General features: G+C 43.7%; 2 protein-coding genes across 2 annotated transcripts in view; both read left to right on the forward strand.

The window, feature by feature from the left end:
* The window catches only part of pik3c2b (phosphatidylinositol-4-phosphate 3-kinase, catalytic subunit type 2 beta), a 30586-nt gene extending 13025 nt beyond the window's left edge, over positions 1-17561 (forward strand). Inside the window, exons 13-33 of the mRNA XM_089010327.1 lie at positions 503-670; positions 769-883; positions 947-1089; positions 1862-2050; positions 2134-2227; positions 3551-3645; positions 3726-3906; positions 6489-6596; positions 6677-6769; positions 6856-6985; positions 7066-7202; positions 8154-8323; positions 8607-8763; positions 8839-8948; positions 10080-10281; positions 10357-10481; positions 11114-11231; positions 12821-12893; positions 13279-13385; positions 13482-13610; positions 14493-17561. Coding sequence (XP_088866453.1) covers positions 503-670; positions 769-883; positions 947-1089; positions 1862-2050; positions 2134-2227; positions 3551-3645; positions 3726-3906; positions 6489-6596; positions 6677-6769; positions 6856-6985; positions 7066-7202; positions 8154-8323; positions 8607-8763; positions 8839-8948; positions 10080-10281; positions 10357-10481; positions 11114-11231; positions 12821-12893; positions 13279-13385; positions 13482-13610; positions 14493-14684 — 2836 coding nt within the window. The 3' untranslated portion in view covers positions 14685-17561. The remainder of the gene's footprint in view (positions 1-502; positions 671-768; positions 884-946; positions 1090-1861; positions 2051-2133; positions 2228-3550; positions 3646-3725; positions 3907-6488; positions 6597-6676; positions 6770-6855; positions 6986-7065; positions 7203-8153; positions 8324-8606; positions 8764-8838; positions 8949-10079; positions 10282-10356; positions 10482-11113; positions 11232-12820; positions 12894-13278; positions 13386-13481; positions 13611-14492) is intronic.
* Positions 17562-19100: 1539 nt separating this feature from the next.
* Positions 19101-23291, forward strand: ppp1r15b (protein phosphatase 1, regulatory subunit 15B). The gene is made up of 2 exons (XM_089010985.1): positions 19101-21254; positions 22567-23291. Exons 1-2 carry the CDS (start codon positions 19821-19823, stop codon positions 22834-22836), a joined length of 1704 nt encoding a protein of 567 aa, XP_088867111.1. The 5' UTR covers positions 19101-19820; the 3' UTR covers positions 22837-23291.
* The last annotated feature ends 357 nt before the right edge of the window (positions 23292-23648 follow it).

Raw genomic sequence — 23648 nt, forward strand, 5'->3', positions numbered from 1 at the left:
ATAATAATACATTCACTTTCAAGCGGCTTTCAGAACACCCACGGACACTTTACAATAATAACAAAGCACACAATAATAAAACCATAAGTAAAATAATAAAATAGCTGATAAAACTAGACCGTGAATGCAATTTTAAACAGATGGATTTTGAGGATTTTGATTTGAAAGTAGGAAGGAAGGGAGTCAATATTACGGATATTTGGCCGAAGTGAATTCCAGAGTTTAGGAGCAGAGCGGCTGAAAGCTCTGCACCCCATCGTGGTGAGAAGGGCAGAAGGCACATACAGGTGAGGGGAGGATGAGGATGTGAGTGAACGAGAGCGAATGGAGATTTGAAACAGGTCAGACAGAAGGGGGTGGGGCAAGGTTCTGGATGGCTTTGAATTTAAACAAAAGTAGTTTGAATTCAATCCGTTATCCCTCAGCCGTCACGTCTGTTTTTCTTCTCACCTGTCATTGGATTGCTTGTCAAACCCCCTCATTGTCTGTCATCCGCACGCAGAGTGTCTTTCCCGGTGCAGATCAGCGAGCTTCCGCGGGAGACGCAGCTAACAGTGACGCTGTACGCCAGCTCCCTGCCGCCACCCGCTGGCGCCGATGAGAAAAGCAGGCAGAGGCGCATCGCCGAGGCTCTGGGTTGGGTCACCGTGCCGCTATTTGACTTCAGGCAGTGAGTGGACGTGACGTGACGTGACGTGACGTGACGTGACGTCGCTCCGACTCCCGTGTTAGCTTGTCTGTCGTGTTAATTTTCTACGGCGTGTGTAGCGTGCTGACGCGCGGCAGGAAGTTGCTGGGCCTTTGGCCTTCCATGGCGGGGAGGAGCGTCAACGCCCGGTCGGGCTCGCCGAATTTCAGCCAGCCGGATAGCGTCATCCTCCAGGTGGGAGCGGCGGGGGGAGGCCGCGTCGCCCTCCGCGTGCTTCTCACACGCTCTGGCTTGCAGGTGGACTTCCCGTCCTCGCCATTTGACGTTCGCTTCAGCACGCCGCCCGCCGCCGACTTTTGCCCTCAATACGAATTCTCCAGGCTTGACGCCGGCAGCCAGGTGGCGCTGCGGGACATCCTTCACAAGAAAGCCTTCTTCTGGTAAGATATGAGAAGACCCCCCAGACACACACATAGGCACGCACTTTTGCATTTGGCTTCCTTTACAGCAGTTCCTGTATTTTGTTTTTCTACTTCTTCCTTTCCTTTCGTCTTACTTTCATCACTTTGCTGCTGTTTCTATGGTTGTGTGAGGTCCGGATAACTCCAGATAAGAAGTGAGGACCATCGTTGCTGATAAGTTTCGAGAAGAACTAGTGTTGCATTTGAACACTAAATGTCAGGCCTTTTCCCACGTCACTTTCTTTAAAAACAAAGACATGAAAAGTGGACTTGAAACTGAAATAACAGCAGGAGTGAAGTTTCTGAATGGCTACATTCAAAGTCCTCACCCCTGTGGTGAATTTGGTTAAAATATCGTTTTACTTTTTATGGTATAAACTTTTTCCTCTCATTAAACACGAACACACACACAAACATAAACACGCACACAGTGAGTAAAAAGTGTGTGTATCCAAGTGAAATGAAAATACACACTAAAAAAAATCATTTTGGGTGAATTTGTGAGGACCTCTCTGAAACTTTAACAGACGCATAAATAGACACTCCAGAAGAATTTAGAATGAAAAACTTGTGGGGAGCGGCCAAAAGGTCCTCACTTGTCAAAAATGTCCTCACGACGGATGGTATAAAATGTTTGTGGTCCTCACAAGACTAGTCATACAAACACACACACACACAGCTAATAGCTGTGGACAAAATGTAAATTTTGTCCACTGCGACACTAATAAAGGCGAATCCAATCCAATTTCAGGCTGACGGCGGAGGACAAGCGAGCAGTGTGGGAGAAAAGGGCCTTCTGCCAAGCGGAAAGCGGCGCACTTCCCCTAGTACTGGCCAGCGCCCCCTGCTGGCAGTGGGCCTGCCTGCCTGATATCTACGCCCTGTTGGACCAGTGGGCCTGCCCGGGCCACCTGGATGCGCTGGGCCTGCTGCACGCCTCGTGAGTATCGGACTGGCAGGTATCGCGGCGATGTCCGATGATGATGATGACGACGACGATGATGATGATGATGACGATTTCAGGTTCCCGGATCAGGAGCTACGTAGGACGGCCGTCCAGTGGATGGACGCCATTTCCGAGGCCGAGCTCATCGACTTCCTGCCTCAGCTTGTGCAGGTACGGCCTCGCAACGACTTGCTTTGATTGATTGCTTTATTTTGATTTTCAGGAAATGTTTATTTATTTGTTTATTTATTCATTTTATTTCCCGTATTTTCTGGTGTATAAGACACATCCAAAAGCCTTGATTTCCTTCAAAAGATGATCCGTCGCCTTATATGTGATGTAATATTTATTGACCATTACGACCATTTTGACTTACGACCGTTTGGTCGGAAGTGAACTCGGTCGTAAGTTGGATGTGACCTGTATTTGGAAAACTTTGACCTATTTATATTTTAGATTGTATTTGGAAAACTGTTTTCAGTCATTGAAGGTGCCTTATAGTTTGGAAAAAGTTTGAATAGACAGATAAACCGGCAAATACGGAATTAATTAATTAATTAATTAATTACTCAATTTGCTTGTTTATTTATTTATTTACATATTTATTTATTTATTTTATCTCTGTGTCCATTTCATGTATTCATATTTATTATTATGTGACTTTTTCCAATGTACTTATATTCTGTTTGACTTTAATTATTGTATAGATATATTTCTTTTATTTTCTTAAAATGTTATTTTATATTTGTAAATTATTTAGATTTTTATTGAAATTAAGTTTGAATTATGCAAATTTTGTTTTTATGTAAATCGTTTGATGTTGTTTTCACATCTTTTTTTACTTGCATTCATGTAAAGTATCCTTGAGAGTTTTGAAAGGCGCTTACAATATTATTGTTATTATTATTATCATTATTATTATTATTATTATATAGCGCATGAACAACAGCTGAAGCTGGAAGAAAGCGTTAACATGGACAAAAAGCAAATTCTGCCCCCTCATGGAATGGAAAAACATTGACAGAGGTCTGACCAGCGCTTCATCGGTACCCAAGCATGAAAAAAAAAAAAGCAAAACCTGAACAAATTCGGCAATGGCGCTCAATGTCATATTTTCAATTCCCGAATAAATTAGTGAATGGCAGTGAAGAATTGCATTTCTGTTCATTTCAATGTGAGATGATGATGATGATGATGATTATTATTATTATGTGTATTTATTTATTTGTTTGTTTATTTTCTTGAAATTATATTTTAGTATCTTTTGAACTTCTTTTGATTTTTGAATTATGCAATATTTTAATATAAATGTTTGGACTTTGTTTTTTACCCTTGTCATTTTTATCAGTTATATATATATATATATATATATATATATATATATATATTTTTTTTATTGTATCTATATTCTTTCAATCTATTTTTTTCCAATTGATCTGATTAGAAATAGACTCTTTTGATGCATGTTGTTTTTCTGTTGTTATTTTTGTTAAGGCGGTGAAGTACGAGTGCTACCTGGATAGCTCGCTAGTCCGCTTCCTGTTGCGGCGCGCCATCGGAGACCTGAGCGTCGCTCACTACCTCTTCTGGTGATTTTTCTCACTTTCACCTACAAAATGGCTATTTTTTTTAACCCCTTTGTCCCGCCCCCCCGGGTTCTTTCTACCAGGCTGCTGAAGGACAACCTGCAGGACAGCCAATTCCGCGCTCGCTATCAGCACCTGCTGGCCGCCCTGCTGTGCTGCGTGGGCAGCGGCCTCCGAGAGCAGCTTGACCGTCAGTGCTGGATGGTGTCCATCTTGGCCAAGGTGGCCCAGAGCGTCAGAGACGCCGCGCCTACAGCCAGACAGGTCAGATTGGCGACTGCTGGCCTCAAGGCACTCACTAGGGTAACTGGGTGTCAAAGTCAAGGCCCGGGGGCCAAATCTGGCCCGCCACATCATTTTATTCGGTCCGCGAAAGCAAATCAAATTTGTGAAATTCCATAAACCTTCCAAAGTCCACGTCTGTGTAAGCTCTCAGTCGCACAGGAGTGGTCCATCGATGAAAAGGTTTCTTCAGCCGTCATCTGTACTTCTTTCAAATGTCCGATGATGATGATGATGACGACGACGATGATGATGATGACGATTTCAGGTTCCCGGATCAGGAGCTACGTAGGACGGCCGTCCAGTGGATGGACGCCATTTCCGAGGCCGAGCTCATCGACTTCCTGCCTCAGCTTGTGCAGGTACGGCCTCGCAACGACTTGCTTTGATTGATTGCTTTATTTTGATTTTCAGGAAAGGTTTTATTTGTTTATTTATTCATTTTATTTCCCGTATTTTCTGGTGTATAAGACACATCCAAAAGCCTTGATTTCCTTCAAAAGATGATCCGTCGCCTTATATGTGATGTAATATTTATTGACCATTACGACCATTTTGACTTACGACCGTTTGGTCGGAAGTGAACTCGGTCGTAAGTTGGATGTGACCTGTATTTGGAAAACTTTGACCTATTTATATTTTAGATTGTATTTGGAAAACTGTTTTCAGTCATTGAAGGTGCCTTATAGTTTGGAAAAAGTTTGAATAGACAGATAAACCGGCAAATACGGAATTAATTAATTAATTAATTAATTACTCAATTTGCTTGTTTATTTATTTATTTACATATTTATTTATTTATTTTATCTCTGTGTCCATTTCATGTATTCATATTTATTATTATGTGACTTTTTCCAATGTACTTATATTCTGTTTGACTTTAATTATTGTATAGATATATTTCTTTTATTTTCTTAAAATGTTATTTTATATTTGTAAATTATTTAGATTTTTATTGAAATTAAGTTTGAATTATGCAAATTTTGTTTTTATGTAAATCGTTTGATGTTGTTTTCACATCTTTTTTTACTTGCATTCATGTAAAGTATCCTTGAGAGTTTTGAAAGGCGCTTACAATATTATTGTTATTATTATTATCATTATTATTATTATTATTATATAGCGCATGAACAACAGCTGAAGCTGGAAGAAAGCGTTAACATGGACAAAAAGCAAATTCTGCCCCCTCATGGAATGGAAAAACATTGACAGAGGTCTGACCAGCGCTTCATCGGTACCCAAGCATGAAAAAAAAAAAAGCAAAACCTGAACAAATTCGGCAATGGCGCTCAATGTCATATTTTCAATTCCCGAATAAATTAGTGAATGGCAGTGAAGAATTGCATTTCTGTTCATTTCAATGTGAGATGATGATGATGATGATGATTATTATTATTATGTGTATTTATTTATTTGTTTGTTTATTTTCTTGAAATTATATTTTAGTATCTTTTGAACTTCTTTTGATTTTTGAATTATGCAATATTTTAATATAAATGTTTGGACTTTGTTTTTTACCCTTGTCATTTTTATCAGTTATAATATATATATATATATATATATATATATATATATTTTTTTTATTGTATCTATATTCTTTCAATCTATTTTTTTCCAATTGATCTGATTAGAAATAGACTCTTTTGATGCATGTTGTTTTTCTGTTGTTATTTTTGTTAAGGCGGTGAAGTACGAGTGCTACCTGGATAGCTCGCTAGTCCGCTTCCTGTTGCGGCGCGCCATCGGAGACCTGAGCGTCGCTCACTACCTCTTCTGGTGATTTTTCTCACTTTCACCTACAAAATGGCTATTTTTTTTTTTTAACCCCTTTGTCCCGCCCCCCCGGGTTCTTTCTACCAGGCTGCTGAAGGACAACCTGCAGGACAGCCAATTCCGCGCTCGCTATCAGCACCTGCTGGCCGCCCTGCTGTGCTGCGTGGGCAGCGGCCTCCGAGAGCAGCTTGACCGTCAGTGCTGGATGGTGTCCATCTTGGCCAAGGTGGCCCAGAGCGTCAGAGACGCCGCGCCTACAGCCAGACAGGTCAGATTGGCGACTGCTGGCCTCAAGGCACTCACTAGGGTAACTGGGTGTCAAAGTCAAGGCCCGGGGGCCAAATCTGGCCCGCCACATCATTTTATTCGGTCCGCGAAAGCAAATCAAATTTGTGAAATTCCATAAACCTTCCAAAGTCCACGTCTGTGTAAGCTCTCAGTCGCACAGGAGTGGTCCATCGATGAAAAGGTTTCTTCAGCCGTCATCTGTACTTCTTTCAAAATGGCGGACGTTTCGCTTCTTATCCGAGAAGCTTCGTCAGCAAACTAAAATCTTACTGGTAGTTTCGTCCCTATATATATATAACCCTCCTGTCCAGATGTGGCGGTGCCGGACTCTGCTATGATAGGTCCCTGGTCTCAGGTTGGGGGGAGCAGAGGACTACTCCCTGCGGCTCCACTGATTGCTTCTATTGTCCTGACTGACGACTGGCCTGATTGCCCTATAGTCCAAATCGGAATTTCAAATTGTCCTTGTCATTGTCATATTTGCGTTTGTCTGCGTGCATCAGACGGTGCTGCGAGAAGGTCTGGAGGAGATGAAGCGCTTCTTCTCGGTCAACAGCACATGCAGACTTCCTCTGAACCCGGCGCTCCTGGTGCGAGGGATCGATATCCCGGTGAGTCAAGCGGCCCCGGTGCGCTTGTTTTGTTTTGTTTTTTTTTTCCTAATGTCACCAAGCGCTCCCTCTCGGGTCAGGCCTGCTCCTTCTTCAACTCCAACGCCGTCCCGCTCAAGCTGTCCTTCCGCAACGTCGACTCGCTGGGTGATAATGTCAGCGTCATCTTCAAGGTCACACGACGGTTCTGTTTCCTCCCCTTGTGGTGACTTTGATCTTCATCCACGAAGAGCTTTTTTTTTTCCCGCGACTTTTCCAGTCAGGCGACGACCTGCGTCAGGACATGCTGACGCTGCAGGTGATCCGGATCATGAACAAGATCTGGCTTCAGGAGGGTCTGGACATGAGGATGGTCATCTTCAAGTGTTTCTCCACGGGGCGAGGGCGAGGTGAGAAGGGGGTTGTCGCCACCTAGGGGTCGGGTTGCCATGTGCGAAGCCGACTGATGGCCGTGCGTCTTGGCCTTCAGGCATGGTGGAGATGATCCCGCAGGCCGACACGCTACGCAAGATCCAGGTGGAGCACGGCGTGACGGGGTCCTTCAAAGACCGACCGCTCGCCGACTGGTTGCAGAAGCACAACCCTGCTGATGAGCAGTACGACAAGGTCACGTGTCTCCAGTTATGAGCCTTTTTTTTTCAAGAAAAACACTTGCTTGGAGTTTCATTTCATTTCTAAGCGCATTTCAAAAGTCTCAAGGTCACTTTACAGTCACGGGATCGGTTTTTCTGCGGGTGAGAAGCGGCAGCCACATGCGCCAGCGTTCACTGAAACCTGGAAGAAACTCAAATAGATAGAAAGCTAGCCAGCTAGCTAACAGATAGCTAATAAATAGCCAGCTAGACTGTTAGCTAACTATCTAGATAGCCATATAGCTAATGAATAGCCAGCTACATAGCTGGCTAGCTAGACAGATAGCTAATAGATAGCAAAAGAATAGCCAGCTAGGTAGCTAGCTAATAGATAATAATAATAATAATAATAATAATAATAATAATAATACATTTCATTTATACGCGCCTTTCAAAACTCTCAAGGACACTTTACAGTCAGGTAATTTTTTTTTGTGCGGGTGAGCCTTGGCAGTTATTCGCGCCAGCGTACACAGCCAGCTACACAGCTAGCTAGCTAGGCAGCAAATATATTAAAGTGTCCTTGAGAGTTTTGAAAGGCGCTTATAAATGAAATGTATTATTAAATAGCCAGCTATGCAGCTAGCTAATAGATAGCAAATATATTGCCAGCTAGCTAATAGATAGCCAATATATTGCCAGCTAGGCAGCTAGCTAATAGATAGTAAAGATATTGCCAGCTAGGTAACTAGCTAATAGATAGCAACAGGATACCCAGCTCGGTAGCTAGATAATAGTTAGCAAATAGATAGCTAACTACCTAGATAGCAAATGGAATGCAAATAGATAGCCAGCTAGGTAGCTAGATAGCCAGTTAGTTAGCTAGCTAGATAGCAAATAGATAGCTAGATAGCTAGATAGCAAATAGTTAGGCAGCTAGCGTTCAGGAAATGAATGTTTGCGATGTGCTGTTTGGTGCGGGCAGGCGGTGGAGAACTTTATTTATTCGTGCGCGGGCTGCTGCGTGGCCACGTACGTGCTGGGAATCTGCGACCGGCACAACGACAACATTATGCTGAAGACAAGCGGCCACATGTTCCACATCGACTTTGGAAAGTTCTTGGGACACGCGCAGATGTTCGGCAACATCAAGCGGTGAGTTCAAACGCGCTGGACAATTTGGAGGTGGCATTCAAACAGGATTTTGTGTGTGTGTGTGTGTGTGTGTGTGTGTGTGTGTGTGTGTGTGTGTGTGTGTGTGTGTGTGTGTGTGTGTGTGTGTGTGTGTGTGTGTGTGTGTGTGTGTGTGTGTGTGTGTGTGTGTGTGTGTGTGTGTGTGTGTGTGTGTGTGTGTGTGTGTGTGTGTGCGTGCGTGCGTGCGTGCGTGCGTGCGTGCGTGCGTGCGTGCGTGCGTGCGTGCGTGCGTGTGTGGCCACAGTGACCGCGCCCCCTTTGTCTTTACGTCCGACATGGCGTACGTCATCAATGGCGGCGACAAACCGTCCAGCCGCTTCCATGACTTTGTGGATCTTTGCTGTGAGGCCTACAACCTCATCAGGAAGCACGCGCACCTTTTCCTCAACCTTCTTGGCCTGGTGCGTACTTGGATGTATATGTACAAGAAAATGGAAAATGGACAAGTATAGTAATACATATTTTTTGTCTTTTAGATGCTGTCGTGTGGAATTCCCGAACTGTCGGACATTGATGATCTCAAGTACGTCTACGACGCTCTCAGACCTCACGAATCGGAGGCCGACGCCACCATGTACTTCACCAGGTGTGCCCACAAAAAAAGGAGCATTGACTTCTGAAAAGTTATTTTGCTCGCTAAGAGTACAGCACGGAAAATTAACTCATTCACCGCCGGACGATGTGCAAAAAATGCATTCACTCCACAGTGCCAGGGTTTTTGTCATTGTCAATATTGAGTTTTAGAACTGCATAAACATTCAATACAGCGCTTGTAAGCCTACGCTCTCTTCTTTCATTAGAAAAAAAGAGTTAATTCCTAAATGATATGGTTCTGGAGTTTTATGAGCTTGTCCAAAATACCACGCATTACATACATATTAATAATAATAATAATATTAATACATTTCATTTCTAAGCGGCTTTCAAAACTCTCAGGGACACTTTACAGTCACAGATTTTTTTTTCTGTGGGTGAGCAACGGCAGCCATTCGCTCCAGCGTTCACTCTACCCGGAAGTAACACAGCAGAAAAGTTATGAAAGGCAGAGGAAAGGAAAGAAAGAAGTAGAAAAACAAAATACAGGAGCTGCTGGAAAGGCAGTCACTCATGCGGCGACATCTTGAAGTCAAAAAAACAAAACAAAAAACTAAATAACAAACAAATAATATGCACATAAATAAATATGTCAGAGATATGACAGTCGGACACTGTGGACAGAGACCACTGCCGTCAGGAAACACAGTCACCCATGACATACGTCTGAATTCCGCGGCCCTCTGCCAAGCTATTTATTGAGAGTACATGCAAATTAAAGTGATACATTAGTAAAACATAGTTTTCTTGATTCTAATACCACACCGCTGGAAGTTCTGAGCACCAACAGCTGTCAGCAATAAAACATTGTTTCCCATGAACTGATAAGTTTGTAACCTGGCTAATGTCCTCTTCTTGTGATAAGGAGTTTGAATTCCTAAATGACTCCTATGAAGCTGACCGTTTAACTTGCTGTCTGTTGACCTGATTGACCCCAGGTTGTCCATGCTACAATTGTGTATTGAGTCACAAGTGTTGACTAAGCATACAACAGCATGAAACTTTTAAATATGATCACTTCTTATTCTGTCTAATCTCTATCAAAATATCGCAACATAAATTGCAAACATTATAAACAAACACAGAATATGCATATCAATGCATGAATGTTTGTGTGTGTTAGGTTGATCGAGTCGAGTCTGGGCAGCGTGGCGACCAAACTGAATTTCTTCATCCACAATTTGGCGCAGATGAAATTCGCGTGCGGCGAGGACGCCCCGTCGCTCTCCTTCGCCCCTCGCGTGCACTCGGCCAAGAGCGACGGCGTCATCCGAAGCCTCTACGTGTGCGCTCATGCGCGCTCCACCTCTGGGGGAAAAGCTCACGTTAGTGGCGCTCCTTCTTGTCGCCCGATACGCCCGCCGATCTCTGCGGTGACCCTGCGCCGCTGTCTGTTTTAGACTTACGTAGTGAAGGTCGAGCGTGACGGCCAGCAGGAGGCGCAGTTGGTGCAGAGGACCTTTGAGGAGTTTCAGGAACTTCATAGCAAACTCAGGCTCATGTTTCCCTCCTCGAAGCTTCCCAGGTGCGCACACACACACACACACACACATATTCCTGTTTCAATTGTTTTGTGAGGTCCGGATATCTCCAGATAAGGAGTGAGGACCACCGTTGCTGATAAGTTTAGAGAAGAACTAGTGTAACATTTGAACACTAATTGTCACCCCATTTCCCACTTCCACTTCTATAAAAACAAAGAAATAAAAAGTGGACTTGAAACTGAAATAAAGCAGGAGTGAGGTTTCTGAATGGGTACATTCAAAGTCCTCACCGCTGTGGTGAATTTGGTTAAAATATCGTTTTACTTTTTGTAGTATCTATGAACTTTTTCTTCTCATTTACCACGCACACACAAACATAAACACACAGTGAGTCAAAAGTGTGTGTATCCAAGTGAAATGAAAATACACACCAACAAAATCATTTTGGGTGAATTTGTGAGGACCTCTCTGAAACTTTAACAGATTCATATAGAGACCCTCTAGAAGCCTCTAGAATGAAAAACTTGTGAGGACCGGCGAAAAGGTCCTCACTTGTCAAAAATGTCCTCACTCGTATGGTATAAAATGTCCGCGGTCCTCATAAGACTAGTCATACAAACAAACACACACGTACACACGCGTGATGAAAAAATGTTTTTAATCCCGCTCCCAGCTTCCCCAGCCGCTTGGCGATTGGCCGTTCTCGTAGCGAGGCGACGGCGGAGCGTCGCAAAGACGAGCTGAATGGTTACGTGTGGCACCTGGTTCACGCCACGCGGGATGTTGCGCAGGTCAGTTTGAGCGCAGGGGTCATTTGGGACAATTGGAAAGGGGCAGAAAGAAATTAAAGTGACCATTTGGTTTGAAGGTGTAACCTGTGTGTCCACCAAGAGGCGGCGCTTCATTAAAAATGTTAACTCATTCACTGCCAAACGTGCTAAAATGTTTCCACGTCAGTGTTTTTGACATTGTCATTCGAATTCCAGGACCAACAAAATATTGCATTTTAGGACTACGTAAACATTCAATGCAGTGTAAGAAACCTTAGACTCTCTTCTTTCATCAGAAAGAAAGAGTTGATTCTTAAATTATGAGTTTGGAGTTATATGAGTTTAAAATGAGGGCGGCTGTCCAAAACAGAATGCAATACAGCGCTTTAACAACAGCTGAAGTTGGAACGCTTTGTTCCAGCGCTAACATGGGAATAAAAGGGAAATGCTGCCCCTTGTGGTAGGGAAAAAACATTGCCAGATAGCAAACAAAACCCAAACAAATTTGGGAATGCCGCTCTACGTCATATTTTCAATTCCCAAATAAATTTGTGAATGAGTTAATTGCACAATAGAATGCTAACAAAGCGTTAGCATTCTAAATGATAGTTACTCCAAATGTTGCACATTTTTACAGCATATATTTTCAGGTGTGTAAATGTTAGATTTAGCATCAGGGATGTTAGCATATGCCTACAACAACTTGACCTCCGTGTTGGAACATTCTGTTTCCATTTCACCGAACTCACACACACACACACACACACACACACACACACACAGAGCATTTCTTAGAAATGCTCAGTCATATCAGGATTGCACACTCAGACACACACACAGAGATATGCACACAAAGTCTGGGTGGGTCAGCTGTGCGATATCAGGTCTTTCCACTAAGAGCATGCACACGAACACACATGCAGTGAGACCTCAGCTTACAAACACCTTATCTTACAAACTTTTCATCTTACAAACTTCAAATTTCTGAAAATGAAACCTTATAATAAGCACTATTTTCATAATACACACCCACCACGGTTGGCGAAGTGATCTTCGGCGGAAGCACACGACCGAACAGCACCAGAGGTTAAGTTACCAACAGTCCTTATGGAAGGTGACTCTCCTTCCATAAGCCATCAACGACCATCAAAAAGGTCAATAAAACTTTATTTTACAGCACAGTTTATAATTACAGTCCTCATGTAATGCGCCGCTCTTTCCAAACAGCAATTCCGTTTAACCTTCGACCTCCAACGCCATTCCATCAAGCCGTCAATGACCATCACAAATGCAAATAAAGTGACTTTATGATACAATACAGTGTATTTCTTTCATTACAATACAATTGCACATTTATTATACATAGAATAAGGTATGTTGTGCGTAGTTTTAAGGCTTATTTAGTTGAAAAGTATATTTTATGGAAACCCGGGAACGGATTATTCCCATTTTAATGGTTTCCTATGGGAATTTTTTTTTTGAGATACACACTTTTCGCCTTACACACTATGTCTGGGAACCAATTAAGTTCGTAAGTTGAGGTCTCGCTGTACTATCATATTCTGCTTGTTTATGCGTGTGTGTGTGTGTGTGTGAATGTGTATTTGCAGTGTGATTTGGTGTACACGTTCTTCCACCCTCTACCCAGAGACGAGCGGCCACGACCAAGCAGCAGCAGAACAGGTGTGCATGTCAACTATACAAAAAATATTAAAAAAAACACACATAAACAAGTGTGTGTTTGCTCCAACAATAAATAAATAAATAACTTGGCAGAGAGCTGAAGAATTTAGCCGTCTGTCATGAATGGCTACATCTCCTGCCGGCAGTAAAAGACAACCTTTCTGTGTTCGAGCCTTTGTCCACAGTGTTCGATCGAACATCTCTGACGTGTGTGTGTGTGTGTGTGTGTGTGTGTGTGTGTGTGTGTGTGTGTGTGTGTGTGTGTGTGTGTGTGTGTGTGTGTGTGTGTGTGTGTGTGTGTGTGTGTGTGTGTGTGTGTGTGTGTGTGTGTGTGCTTGCTTGTTTGTTTGTTTGTTTGTTTGTTTGTTTGTTTGTTTACACACAGAAATGACATGGACTTCGGCTTCAGGCAAACAACTGGGCGAGGTCAAACTGTCAATCTGCTACCGCAACGACAAACTCTTCATCATGGTCATGCACATCCGAGGGCTGGTCAGTGTGTCGTCTTGCGGCTTTGCATTCTTGAGAGGCGCGGGAGTAGTGTACCCATGTGATTTTGTGTGTGTGTGTGTGCGTGTGTGCCAGCAGCAGCCACTTCAGGATGGTACTGACCCAGACCCGTACGTGAAACTGTACCTCCTGCCCGACCCGCAAAAGACTAGCAAGAGGAAGACCAAGGCGGCCCGACGTACCTGCAACCCAACATACAACGAGATGGTACATTTACCAACATCTGAATCATCACAAACAAACACATCCATAAATACATAAATAAACAAACACTTGATAGCTAGATACATAAATGCGCAAATAACTAAATAAACACAAAATATATATAAAAATAAATATTGTCATTAATAACTTAATTAATTAGTTGGTTAATAACAATAAATAAATAAATATTTGTAATTAATTACTTGTAATTAATTAGTCAGTCAAATAAATAAATAAATAAATAAAAACAAATACATGAATGAACACAAAATGGCTAGATAAATACATGCAAATAACTAAACAAATAAATAAATAAATAAAAATAAATATTTAATTACTTAATTAATTAGTCAGCTAAATAAATAAAAACAAACAAATAAACACAAAAACATATTTAAAATGTTTTAATTAATTATGTAACTAATTAGCCTGTTAAATAAATAAAAACAAACACATAAATAAATAAACACTAGTTACTCAGATAAATAAACACACAAATAACAAATAAGCACAAATAAATACACCAATAAACATTGTAATTAATTAATTAGTCAAATAAATACATAAATGCATACATAAATACATAATAAATACATAAATAAATACAAACATAAACAAATAAATAAATATGGTTGGATAGATGATTGGATGAAGGGGGTGTGATTTTAGGGGGATGCAGAATAGCCAAAGCTAAATTAAAATGCCTTGACCCTGCTGGTTAATGGTGGTACTGCATGTCGATTCTCACTACTCATTAAAATGACAAATATCCAAGTAGTACACCTCCCATCAACCTCTCCATGTCTCTATATCTACCTGTTCCTATTGTGGGAGTGCTTTCATGTTACCGTTAATTCATATTGATCGCCATTTTTTGCGTCGCAGCTGGTATACGAGCGCATCCCGCGTGGCGACCTACAGCAACGCCTGGTGCACGTGCGCGTGCTGGCCGACGGCGCCTTCTGGGACAACACACTGTTGGGTGAAGCTTTCATCCCGCTCGGGACGCTCGTCCCCGGTCAGCGTTGGGTCGACTGGCACCGGTTGGCGCCCCCCCGCGCCGACGCTACGCATTAAGTGGACCGCGTTTGTTGGAACACTTCCTCCGCTATGGAATGATGGCGGACATATTGTGTTGAGTTTGGCACTTGCAGCATATTCTACTCGTGAGCTGCGTTGTCTTCCAACGAGAACGCTCCGTTGCCTTTCACTAGTGTTTGGCTTTCCTGCACAATCGTATAGAGTGACGTGGTCTAACGTGAACCAGGTGCACTAGTAGCCCAACAAGGATCCACTAACGGAACAAAGGAACATGACTAGAAGTGACAAGGAGGTGCTAGTAGAATCGCCATGGTGCAGTAGTAGAACATCTCATGTGCACTAGTCAAATTACCGAGGACGAGTAGAAGGATAGCCCACACAAGCCTAGTAACAAGGGTGATGTTTTCCCACTACTGCATAACACATGATTGCACTAGTAGAAACGACTCGGGTATATTGGAAGAAGGATTAAAGGACAACCGACGCCCTCGGACAAGTTGTGTCCATAATTTGTAAAATCACTTCAAATGACTTCTACTGAGCGTATTTTTTAAAAAGATTCCACCGCATATTTGACCTTTTAAGACTTGCACTGAATATTCAGGAAGTCTTGTTGAGTTGGTGACGAGTCCGTACGTGACGTCACTAAAGGAACGCCCCTTGACTGAGAAAGCGACACACAATGCATTTTGGGTACTTTGTTTGGTCTGAAAACGTGTTGATTGCGAAATTAGAAGGAAAACACATAAATAACGCCATGGTGAATCGTTGTGTGTTGCACCAAGACTACTATTTGATACTAGTTGACACAAATTCCCAGCGGACAAATCAGCCCATTTCCAACAGAGCTTGGGCGCCATCTTGTCCATTTTATGGATGCTACATTGAGTCCTGACGGCTCGCATTGATACGGAAGGACTCCTTTAATCGATTGCAAACATTGATGTTTTCCACTTCAGAAGTATTTGAATCATATTCATCACTGGATGAGTAACAAGAAAGCATCTTCTCCCAATCTGAACTCTCCATTGTTTTGATTCTGGAGCAAGGCAGTTTGTGAAGGAGTATCCTGGCGTGACGTCCCGAACAAGGGGGCGGGACCTTCTCAAACTCGCCATCTCCGAGGTCATTTTGAAGTAGTTTTGGGACACAGTTTTTCATTTGACTAAAAATATCAGCCTGCGTGATTTGGGTATTTTAGATGCTATAAAACGTTTTTCTGATGTCAGTTAGGAAACAAAAAAATGGTGTCGGTTGTCCTTTAAGGTGCAGTGCGATGATTGTGCACTATGCATTTCGGCCACATACTTTTAACACCTTTTCTTGCTGCCCCAAGTTGCGACGATTTTCCCATCCCACACACGTGACACACCCACCGTTCTCAAACTCTGTGAAATCGGGATCAGAATCTTAAATCAAACAATAGTGATATATGAATTTGGAAATCTGAATCGATACCCAGCCCTACGAGTACAAATCAGACATCTTTTTTTGTCCACACCAATGCTTTTGACTACTGTAGAGTGCATTTCAGGGCAATAGTAGACATGACTATTGTGGCTAACTCAGGTGCACAAAGCGCTCGTCGACTAATATTACTAGTCCACGAATACCTTCCACTACTGTACTGTATGACCTTGCTGAGCATGATTAGAATGTTACGGATGCAGTTGTACAATGACTACTACTGTATATGTCACAGGTGAGGCAGAACTTGTTCTAGTTGACAACTGCTTCATACTGCTTGTCAAGTGTTGTATGTTAATGAGTAGATTTTTTTTTTGTTTGTTTTTGTCATTTGACGTAAAATGCATTTGTCAACTGGTGCACGGTTTTGGAACTGGATAAATGAGCGCACTGGTAGCATAGGCAATGAATGCTCATCAAAGGACAACCGACGCCTCCAGACAAGTTGTCCATAATTTGTAAAATGGCTTCAAATGACTTCTACTGAGCGTATTTTACAACGATTCCACCGCATATAGCTATATTTGACCTTTTAAGAATCGCGCTGAATATTCCGGAAGTCTTGTTTTTGAGTTGGTGACAATTCCTGACGTCACGGAAGGAACGCCCCTGACCAAGAAAGGACACACAATGCATTTTGGGTACTTTGTTTGGTCTGAAAACTTCGTGTTGATCTGTGTTAATGGCGAAATTAGAAGGAAAACACATAACCAACGCGATGGTGAATTGTTGTGTGTTGCACCAAGACTACTATTTGATACTAGTTGTCACAAATTCCCAGCAGACAAATCAGCCCATTTCCAACGGAGCTTGGGCGCCATCTTCTGCATTTTTTGGGTGCTACATTTCTGTCCTGACGGCTTGAATTGATACGGAAGGACTCCTTTAATCGATTGCAAACATGTATGCTTTCCTCTTCAGAACTACTTGAATCATATTCACAACTGGATGAGTCACAAGAAAGCATCTTCTCCCAATCTGAAGCCATTGTTTTGATTCTCGAGCAAGGCAAGACGTCTTGGCGTGACACCACGAACAAGGGGGCGGGACCTTCTAAAACTGGCCACTTCCGGGTTCAATTTGAAGTAGTCATTTTTATTGGTGTTTTGCATTTGACTAAAAATACGTTTTGGGTATTTTAGATGCTATCAAACGTTTTTCTGATGTCAGTTAGGAAACATAAAAGTGGTGTCGGTTGTCCTTTCACAGTAGGCTTCCGAGTTGTATTGCCAACGCCTCAAGTGATGAAGCTCCTCCTTGGCCTTTTTTGCTGCATTTGTTGTGGGATCAAAGATGCATTGTGGGAAACGGAGGTGGTGGTCACGGCAATCAGACCCGTGTCATGTGACTGAATTTTTTATTTCATTCCTCTTTAAAGATGTGATTTTTCTACTTTTATAGCCGTCGGAGTCGGCGGCATTATTTTTTTGCCTTTTTTTTTTCAAACAAACTGAGACTGTGAAATGTGACCGTTTTAAGGATTAAAAGCTATGTGCCAGGAAGTGATGTCACAGACTGAGCTGAATGTAAACGCATACCGTGACTTCATACTCGACATTTACATCCGACAAGCATTTCCATTGATGTGAAACTTTCACTTGGTATGATTTGCACTAGAAAATAAACTTGAACTGAAGGCTGATGAGTTGACTTGTTTTTTTCTTTCTTCTTTACGAGCCAACGCAAGCAGCTCTTGTCGAGTTCCATTATTCATCAACTTCGTACACTACAATACATGCTCAAGATGGCACTTTTAAAGAGGGCGATTTGGCTGAGACCACAACTCAGACAAAATGGAGACTTTGAGACCCTCAAATTGCATTTAAAAAACAGGAACATGGCTTGCTCTCTTGAATTGTTTTTTTTTTCTTTTAAATGCCATTTGGCAGTCAAAAAAAGTCTTTCGTGCTGTAGAAAAGGTTGTACGTGTATTTCTCAATTAACCCATTCACTGCCATTCACAAATTGAATTGAAAAAAATAGTGTATAACGCTGTTAAGGCAATTCGCTATACGAACACATTTTCTATTTCCTTTTGCATCATTTTGTTTTTCTTGGACTTCCTGTCATGTCACATCCTGCCCGCCTTTACATGACGTCACATCCCGCACGCCTTAGATGGCGTCACATCCTGTCCGTCCTTATAAATGAAGAACCTTCTTGTTTTTACTTTATTCCTGCTTCATTAAAAATGACTTTATCAAACGGCATTCCTGAATTTGTTCGGGTTTTGTTTTTTCATGCTTGGGTGCCGATAAAGCGCCGGCCATGGCCTCTGGCAGTGTTTCCCTTTTTCCATGTTAGCGCTTTGTTCCAGCTTTAGCTTCAACTGTTTTTAAAGCACTATATAAATCAATATGTATGTATGCGTTGCATTGTATTTTGGACAGCCACCCTCATTTCAAGATCATATAACAACAAACCCATATAATTTAAGGAATTAACTCTTTCTTTATGATGAAAGAAGAAAGTCTAAGCTTTCTAACGCCGCATTGAATGTTTATGTAGTCCTAAACCTCAATATTCTGTGGGTCCTGGAATTCAAGTGACAATGACAAAAAAACTGGCACTGCAGTGGACACATTTATGCACGTCTGGCAGTGAATGAGTTAATTGATTTGGTATACACTACAGTCAAAGTGTGTGCCGTGTCACCAATTTACTTTTACACAAGATATTGGGATCCAGTACTTCTTTTACCAGTCTTTAATTTTTGATACAAAAATCTGAAGTAACGTACAGAGTATGAGTACTTAAGCCACCTCTGTACCTCATTACAGCGTGGGGACCTTTGCCCCAAAATGCAATAGAAATAAAAGGACACGAAGTTGAATGTGAGCCTCTGAATCCGAGAAGGTTTGGCGGACATGAAAAAAAGAAGTCAGGAACATTTTGTCTTTTTCTTACGTAACAAACAGCAGCGTGTTCGGCTCGTGTAACATCGCGACGCTCCCTGCCTCCCCCCTCCACCTGCTTTTTTTTCGCCTGTCACTGTCAGACGTTCCCTGGACTTTTCTGATGAAATCTTGTGGTCGCCGATCAGAAACGAATAACGCGGTTAGAGACCAAAGTTTTGCTCTCAAAATCAACATTAATGCCTCAAAGAAGAATTTTGGACTTATAGACGACACCTGAAAACATTTTTGTGGCGTTCAATATCTTTTTTTCCTTTCGTTTTCGCAGGATTTTTTTTTTACCGTTGGCGAACCGCTAAACTGAGCTAAAATAAGCTAAGCTAACCCGACCGGAGGAGCTTCCGGCCCGGTCCTCTCTCCTCGACGTCTGGAGACGAGCAGCATGGCCTGCATGCGGTCTTGCCAAGTCCCCGGTGTTCATCGTGCGCCCCCCGCGAGGGCATCGTCGCGCAGAACGAAGCCGAAGCAGCAGCGACCGCCGAGCGGCCAAAACGCCGCCGCCAACCTCGGCCGCGTTGCCGTCCGAATTCCCCGAGCGCCCGCCTGCCCTCACCGCTGTTGGGTTGCTCGCCGGTCCGCGTAAGTTAAAATGTTTCCAGGATGGACACGCTCCTATTTTGGAAACTTTTAGTTAGCAAGTGAAGTCAACCGTGGACTCGAGCTAGCAGTGTGACGTCACAGCTGTCACATTACCAACTTCTGGAACCAGACCACTTTTTAGGATTGTGTTCGTGTTTTTGTGTTAAAATTCTACTGAAGCATTAGGTCACTTTAACTTGGAGGGCAAAACATGTTCAAAAGTATCAGTAGCGATGGCGGACTGCCAGGCGGGCGAAGCCTGGCAACCCCGGCCGGCCTGCGTGCCTCTTCCGTCGGCCTCGCCGCTCAGGAAAGCTCGTGGCTCAGCTTGCTTTCGGTGTTGTCTAGGCCCGCGCTGTCTTTCGTCTCCAAATATCTTCCGGGTCTCGGCCGGGGAGGCGCTGCCACCTCCAGCTCCGAGTGGGAGCCCAGCGGGGGGCGTGGAGTTGCGGCCCAAGACCAGGGAGAACTTTGCCCATCAGCTTGGTCTTGGCTCGGCGATAGCGAGCGCCAACTCGGAATTGAGCCTGCTCAGAACTCCGAGGTGTCTTCCTCTGGTGCGTTCTTCGCTTGGGACGCACAGAGTTCCCGGAGGGACGGGATGAGGGGCTGGTGGGGACGAGACCCGCTGTCCTTTCATTTGTCCCACGCTCACATGCGATCGATCCACGAGGGCTTTTGTGCCCCGCAAAGCTCAAAGTTGACAAAAGAGCAGTGTCGTATTTTGGTCCACGGCGGCCTGTGTTCCGAAAGCACTGGAGCGACGGTTCACAAAGAGAAAGCGTTGATCAATTCATGCCAGGATGGCGTCCAGAACTGCGGCGAGGCGGCGACCGACCAGGACAACGGCTACTACAGCCTGGAGGAGGAACACTGTCTCAAGTGTCGCACGTTCCACTCTGCTAGCGCGCCCTGCAACGGGCACGTCGAACACGCGGACCCGCCGGGTCACACTGCGGATCGGATGGCCGATAATATGGCGGCGAGTCCGGTGTCTGAGGAACCTGACGAGATGACGGCTGAGTGTCACACAACGGTAGATGAGATGGGGATGGATCGGAAGGACCCGCAAGGTGACGTGACGGAGGACACCCCGCCTGACGAAGCGACGGCTGATCAGGTGGAGGCGATTCACGTGACTCGGACGGCGGCGCCCCAATGCCGAAATGTCGGCATTGCCTTCATCATGGGATGCCCGTGCGGCGATGATGACGACAGCCAATCGGACGCGGACTCCGCCCACGAGGATGGCTTCGATAGCTCAGGCTCGTCCGATTGGTCCTCGTCCGACGAAGATGGCGGTGACGAGGAAACGGCGCATTTGCTGGCGTCGCTGTGTCGCCATGACGACCCGTACAACCCTCAACACTTCAGCGCCCGTCTCCACACGGGCCGCGACACTCCCCTCCCTGTTCCCGTTGCCACTTCACCCGCCTTGGATCAGGATCCGTGGGACGACGACTGCGGCGGCGAACCGGACGATCCGGACAGTCTCCTCCTGCTGGCATCGCTGACCCCTTCGGACCCGTATAGTTTACTCAACTTCCAGGCTCCGCTCAGCACGGGAAAAACACGGTCAACGTCCCCGAGGGATGCCGACCGGATGGACGGCGGCTTCACGCGACCTTTCACCTCAGCCAAAAAGGTATGCTTTTATTTTGTTATCCAAGCTCAATTCCTGAGATAGCAAGATTTGCTTCTTGTTTCCACTTCATTTGGGTAAAAATGTCACGTTTTAAAGGACAACTGACACCATTTTTTGTTTCCTAACTGACATCAGAAAAACGTTTGATAGCATCTAAAATACCCAAAACACAGCAGGATGATATTTTTAGTCAAATGCAAAACACCAATAAAAATGAGTTAAAGTGTCCCAAAACTACTTCAAAATGATCCCGCAGATGCCGAGTTTCAGAAGGTCCCGCCCCCTTGTTCGTGACGTCCAGCCAGGACGTCTTCGCCTTGCTCAAGAATCAAAACAATGGCTTCAGATTGGGAGAAAATGCTTTCTTGTTACTCATCCAGTTATGAATAGGATTCAAATAGTTCTGAAGAGGAAAGCATACATGTTTGCAATTGATTAAAGAAGTCCTTCCGTATCATTTTGAGGCGTCTGGACTCCATTTTAGCGTCTCAGAAGATGCACAAGATGGATTAACACGAAAACATCGTGTTAATCCGTGTTGATGGCGAAATTAAAAGGAAAACTACATAAATAACGCGATGGTGAATTGTGTGTCGCAGCCAATTGCGTTAACACGCATAAAGAAGGTGTACGTTTACACGAATTCCCAGCGGACAAATCAGCCGTTTCTAACGGAGCTTGTGCGCCATCTTGTGCATTTTCTGGGCGCTACATTGGAGTCCAGATGATACGGAAGGACTTCTTTAATCGATTGCAAACATTTATGCTTTCCTCTTCGGAACTATTGGAATCATATTCATAACTGGATGAGTAACAAGAAAGCATCTTCTCCCATTCTGAAGCCATTGTTTGGATTCTGGAGCAAGGCAGTTTGTGAAGGAGTATCCTGGCGTGACGTCACAAACAAGGGGGCGGGACTTTCTGAATCTGCCCAGTTCTGAGCTCATTTTGTGGCTGTTTTGGGACACTTGAAGTCATTTTTCTTGGTGTTTTGCATTTGACTAAAAATATCAGCCTGTGTGTTTTGGGTATTTCAGATGCTATAAAACGTTTTTCTGATGTCAGTTAGGAATCAAAAGAAAGTGGTGTCGGCTGTCCTTTAAACTATATTCCAGACAAAATATAGCACTGAGCAACTTACGAACAAATTCACCTAATTCGTTCATAAGGTGGGCAGCGTCTGTACTGTGACCACTTTTACTCCCTGCTCAAGATTAGATTTGAATTTCTCGTGCCACTTCTTGTGTCTGATGTACTTACTTTATTCAAACTTTGCGTCTTTTACTGGGTTCAACGTTCCCTTGTTGTTCAGGTTCGTTTCAGTGATGTGGTGGAGGAGTTCTTCATCGTGTTGGGCCCCGACGCGGCCGAAGTGGAAGACCGTCGAGGACCGTGGGAGGAGTTAGCGCGCGACCGAGGACGTTTCCTGCGCCGCATCCAGGAGGTGGAGCTTACTTTGGCTTACTGCCTGCAGCCCGAGCATCGGCGCCGGGCGTACTGTCGCATCAACGGGCACGAAGCGTGTGTCGCTGCGGGAACAGCCCCAACCCTGCGGCGCCCATGTTCGGCTGACAAGCTCTAACCTGTGATGCCAAACGAAACTAGTGTTGTTTTTTTTTAACCCTCGGTGTTTGATTGGAAGCCAAAGAGTGCTCATGTGACAACTGGACGCATGCCGAGATGTTTTGAGACACTTTTGACATACGTGCAACATCCACAGAGCATGCATTTTCAATGTATTTTGAGACACACACACACACACACACAGTAGTGTATCAGACTTTATCTTTTATTGTGAAGGGACACCTATGTATTAATACAGAGACTCTTAATTTCAAAGAATCTACATTGAGTTGATCAGCCAAGCAGCATTGACACGTTTGATTGGTTCTTGAGACAAAAAGTTCAAGAAAGATTCAAATGTGTGGAGTATTTTCAACATAAATGCTTCTGTTGTATTTTTGTAAGGCGTGGTCACTGGGCGGGGTCACTTCCTGCTGCTGTTTGCTTACCTAATCAATAAACCGGTGAACTGCTTGACTGCTTTGTGGTCAGCTAGCAATGCTCAGCCTTCTCATGTTCAACCTCAAATGTTTCAGACAATAAGAGGTAAAAAAAAAAGTTTTGTGGGGTTGTGGGTGAATGGAGTTTTTGTTTTTCGGAAGTTGTTTTTTTTTTAACGTAACTAGCATTTTAAGGAAATACCTATTTCGTCATATCAGGAGTAAACGGTCAAAAGTCTCTCAATAATACATTTAATTTCTATGTGCCTTTCAAAACCCTAATACATTTAATAACCTACTTTTTTACATGTACAATAGCTCAAAAACGCATTTTGGTGTCGCTTGAAAATGACGTCACGATTGAAGGTTTAGATAACGACTGAGGTTCGTA

This window comes from Hippocampus bargibanti, linkage group LG12, assembly GCF_051943395.1.
Source record: "Hippocampus bargibanti isolate YZ-2025 linkage group LG12, ASM5194339v1, whole genome shotgun sequence".
In the NCBI taxonomy this organism is placed as follows: Eukaryota; Metazoa; Chordata; class Actinopteri; order Syngnathiformes; family Syngnathidae; genus Hippocampus; species Hippocampus bargibanti.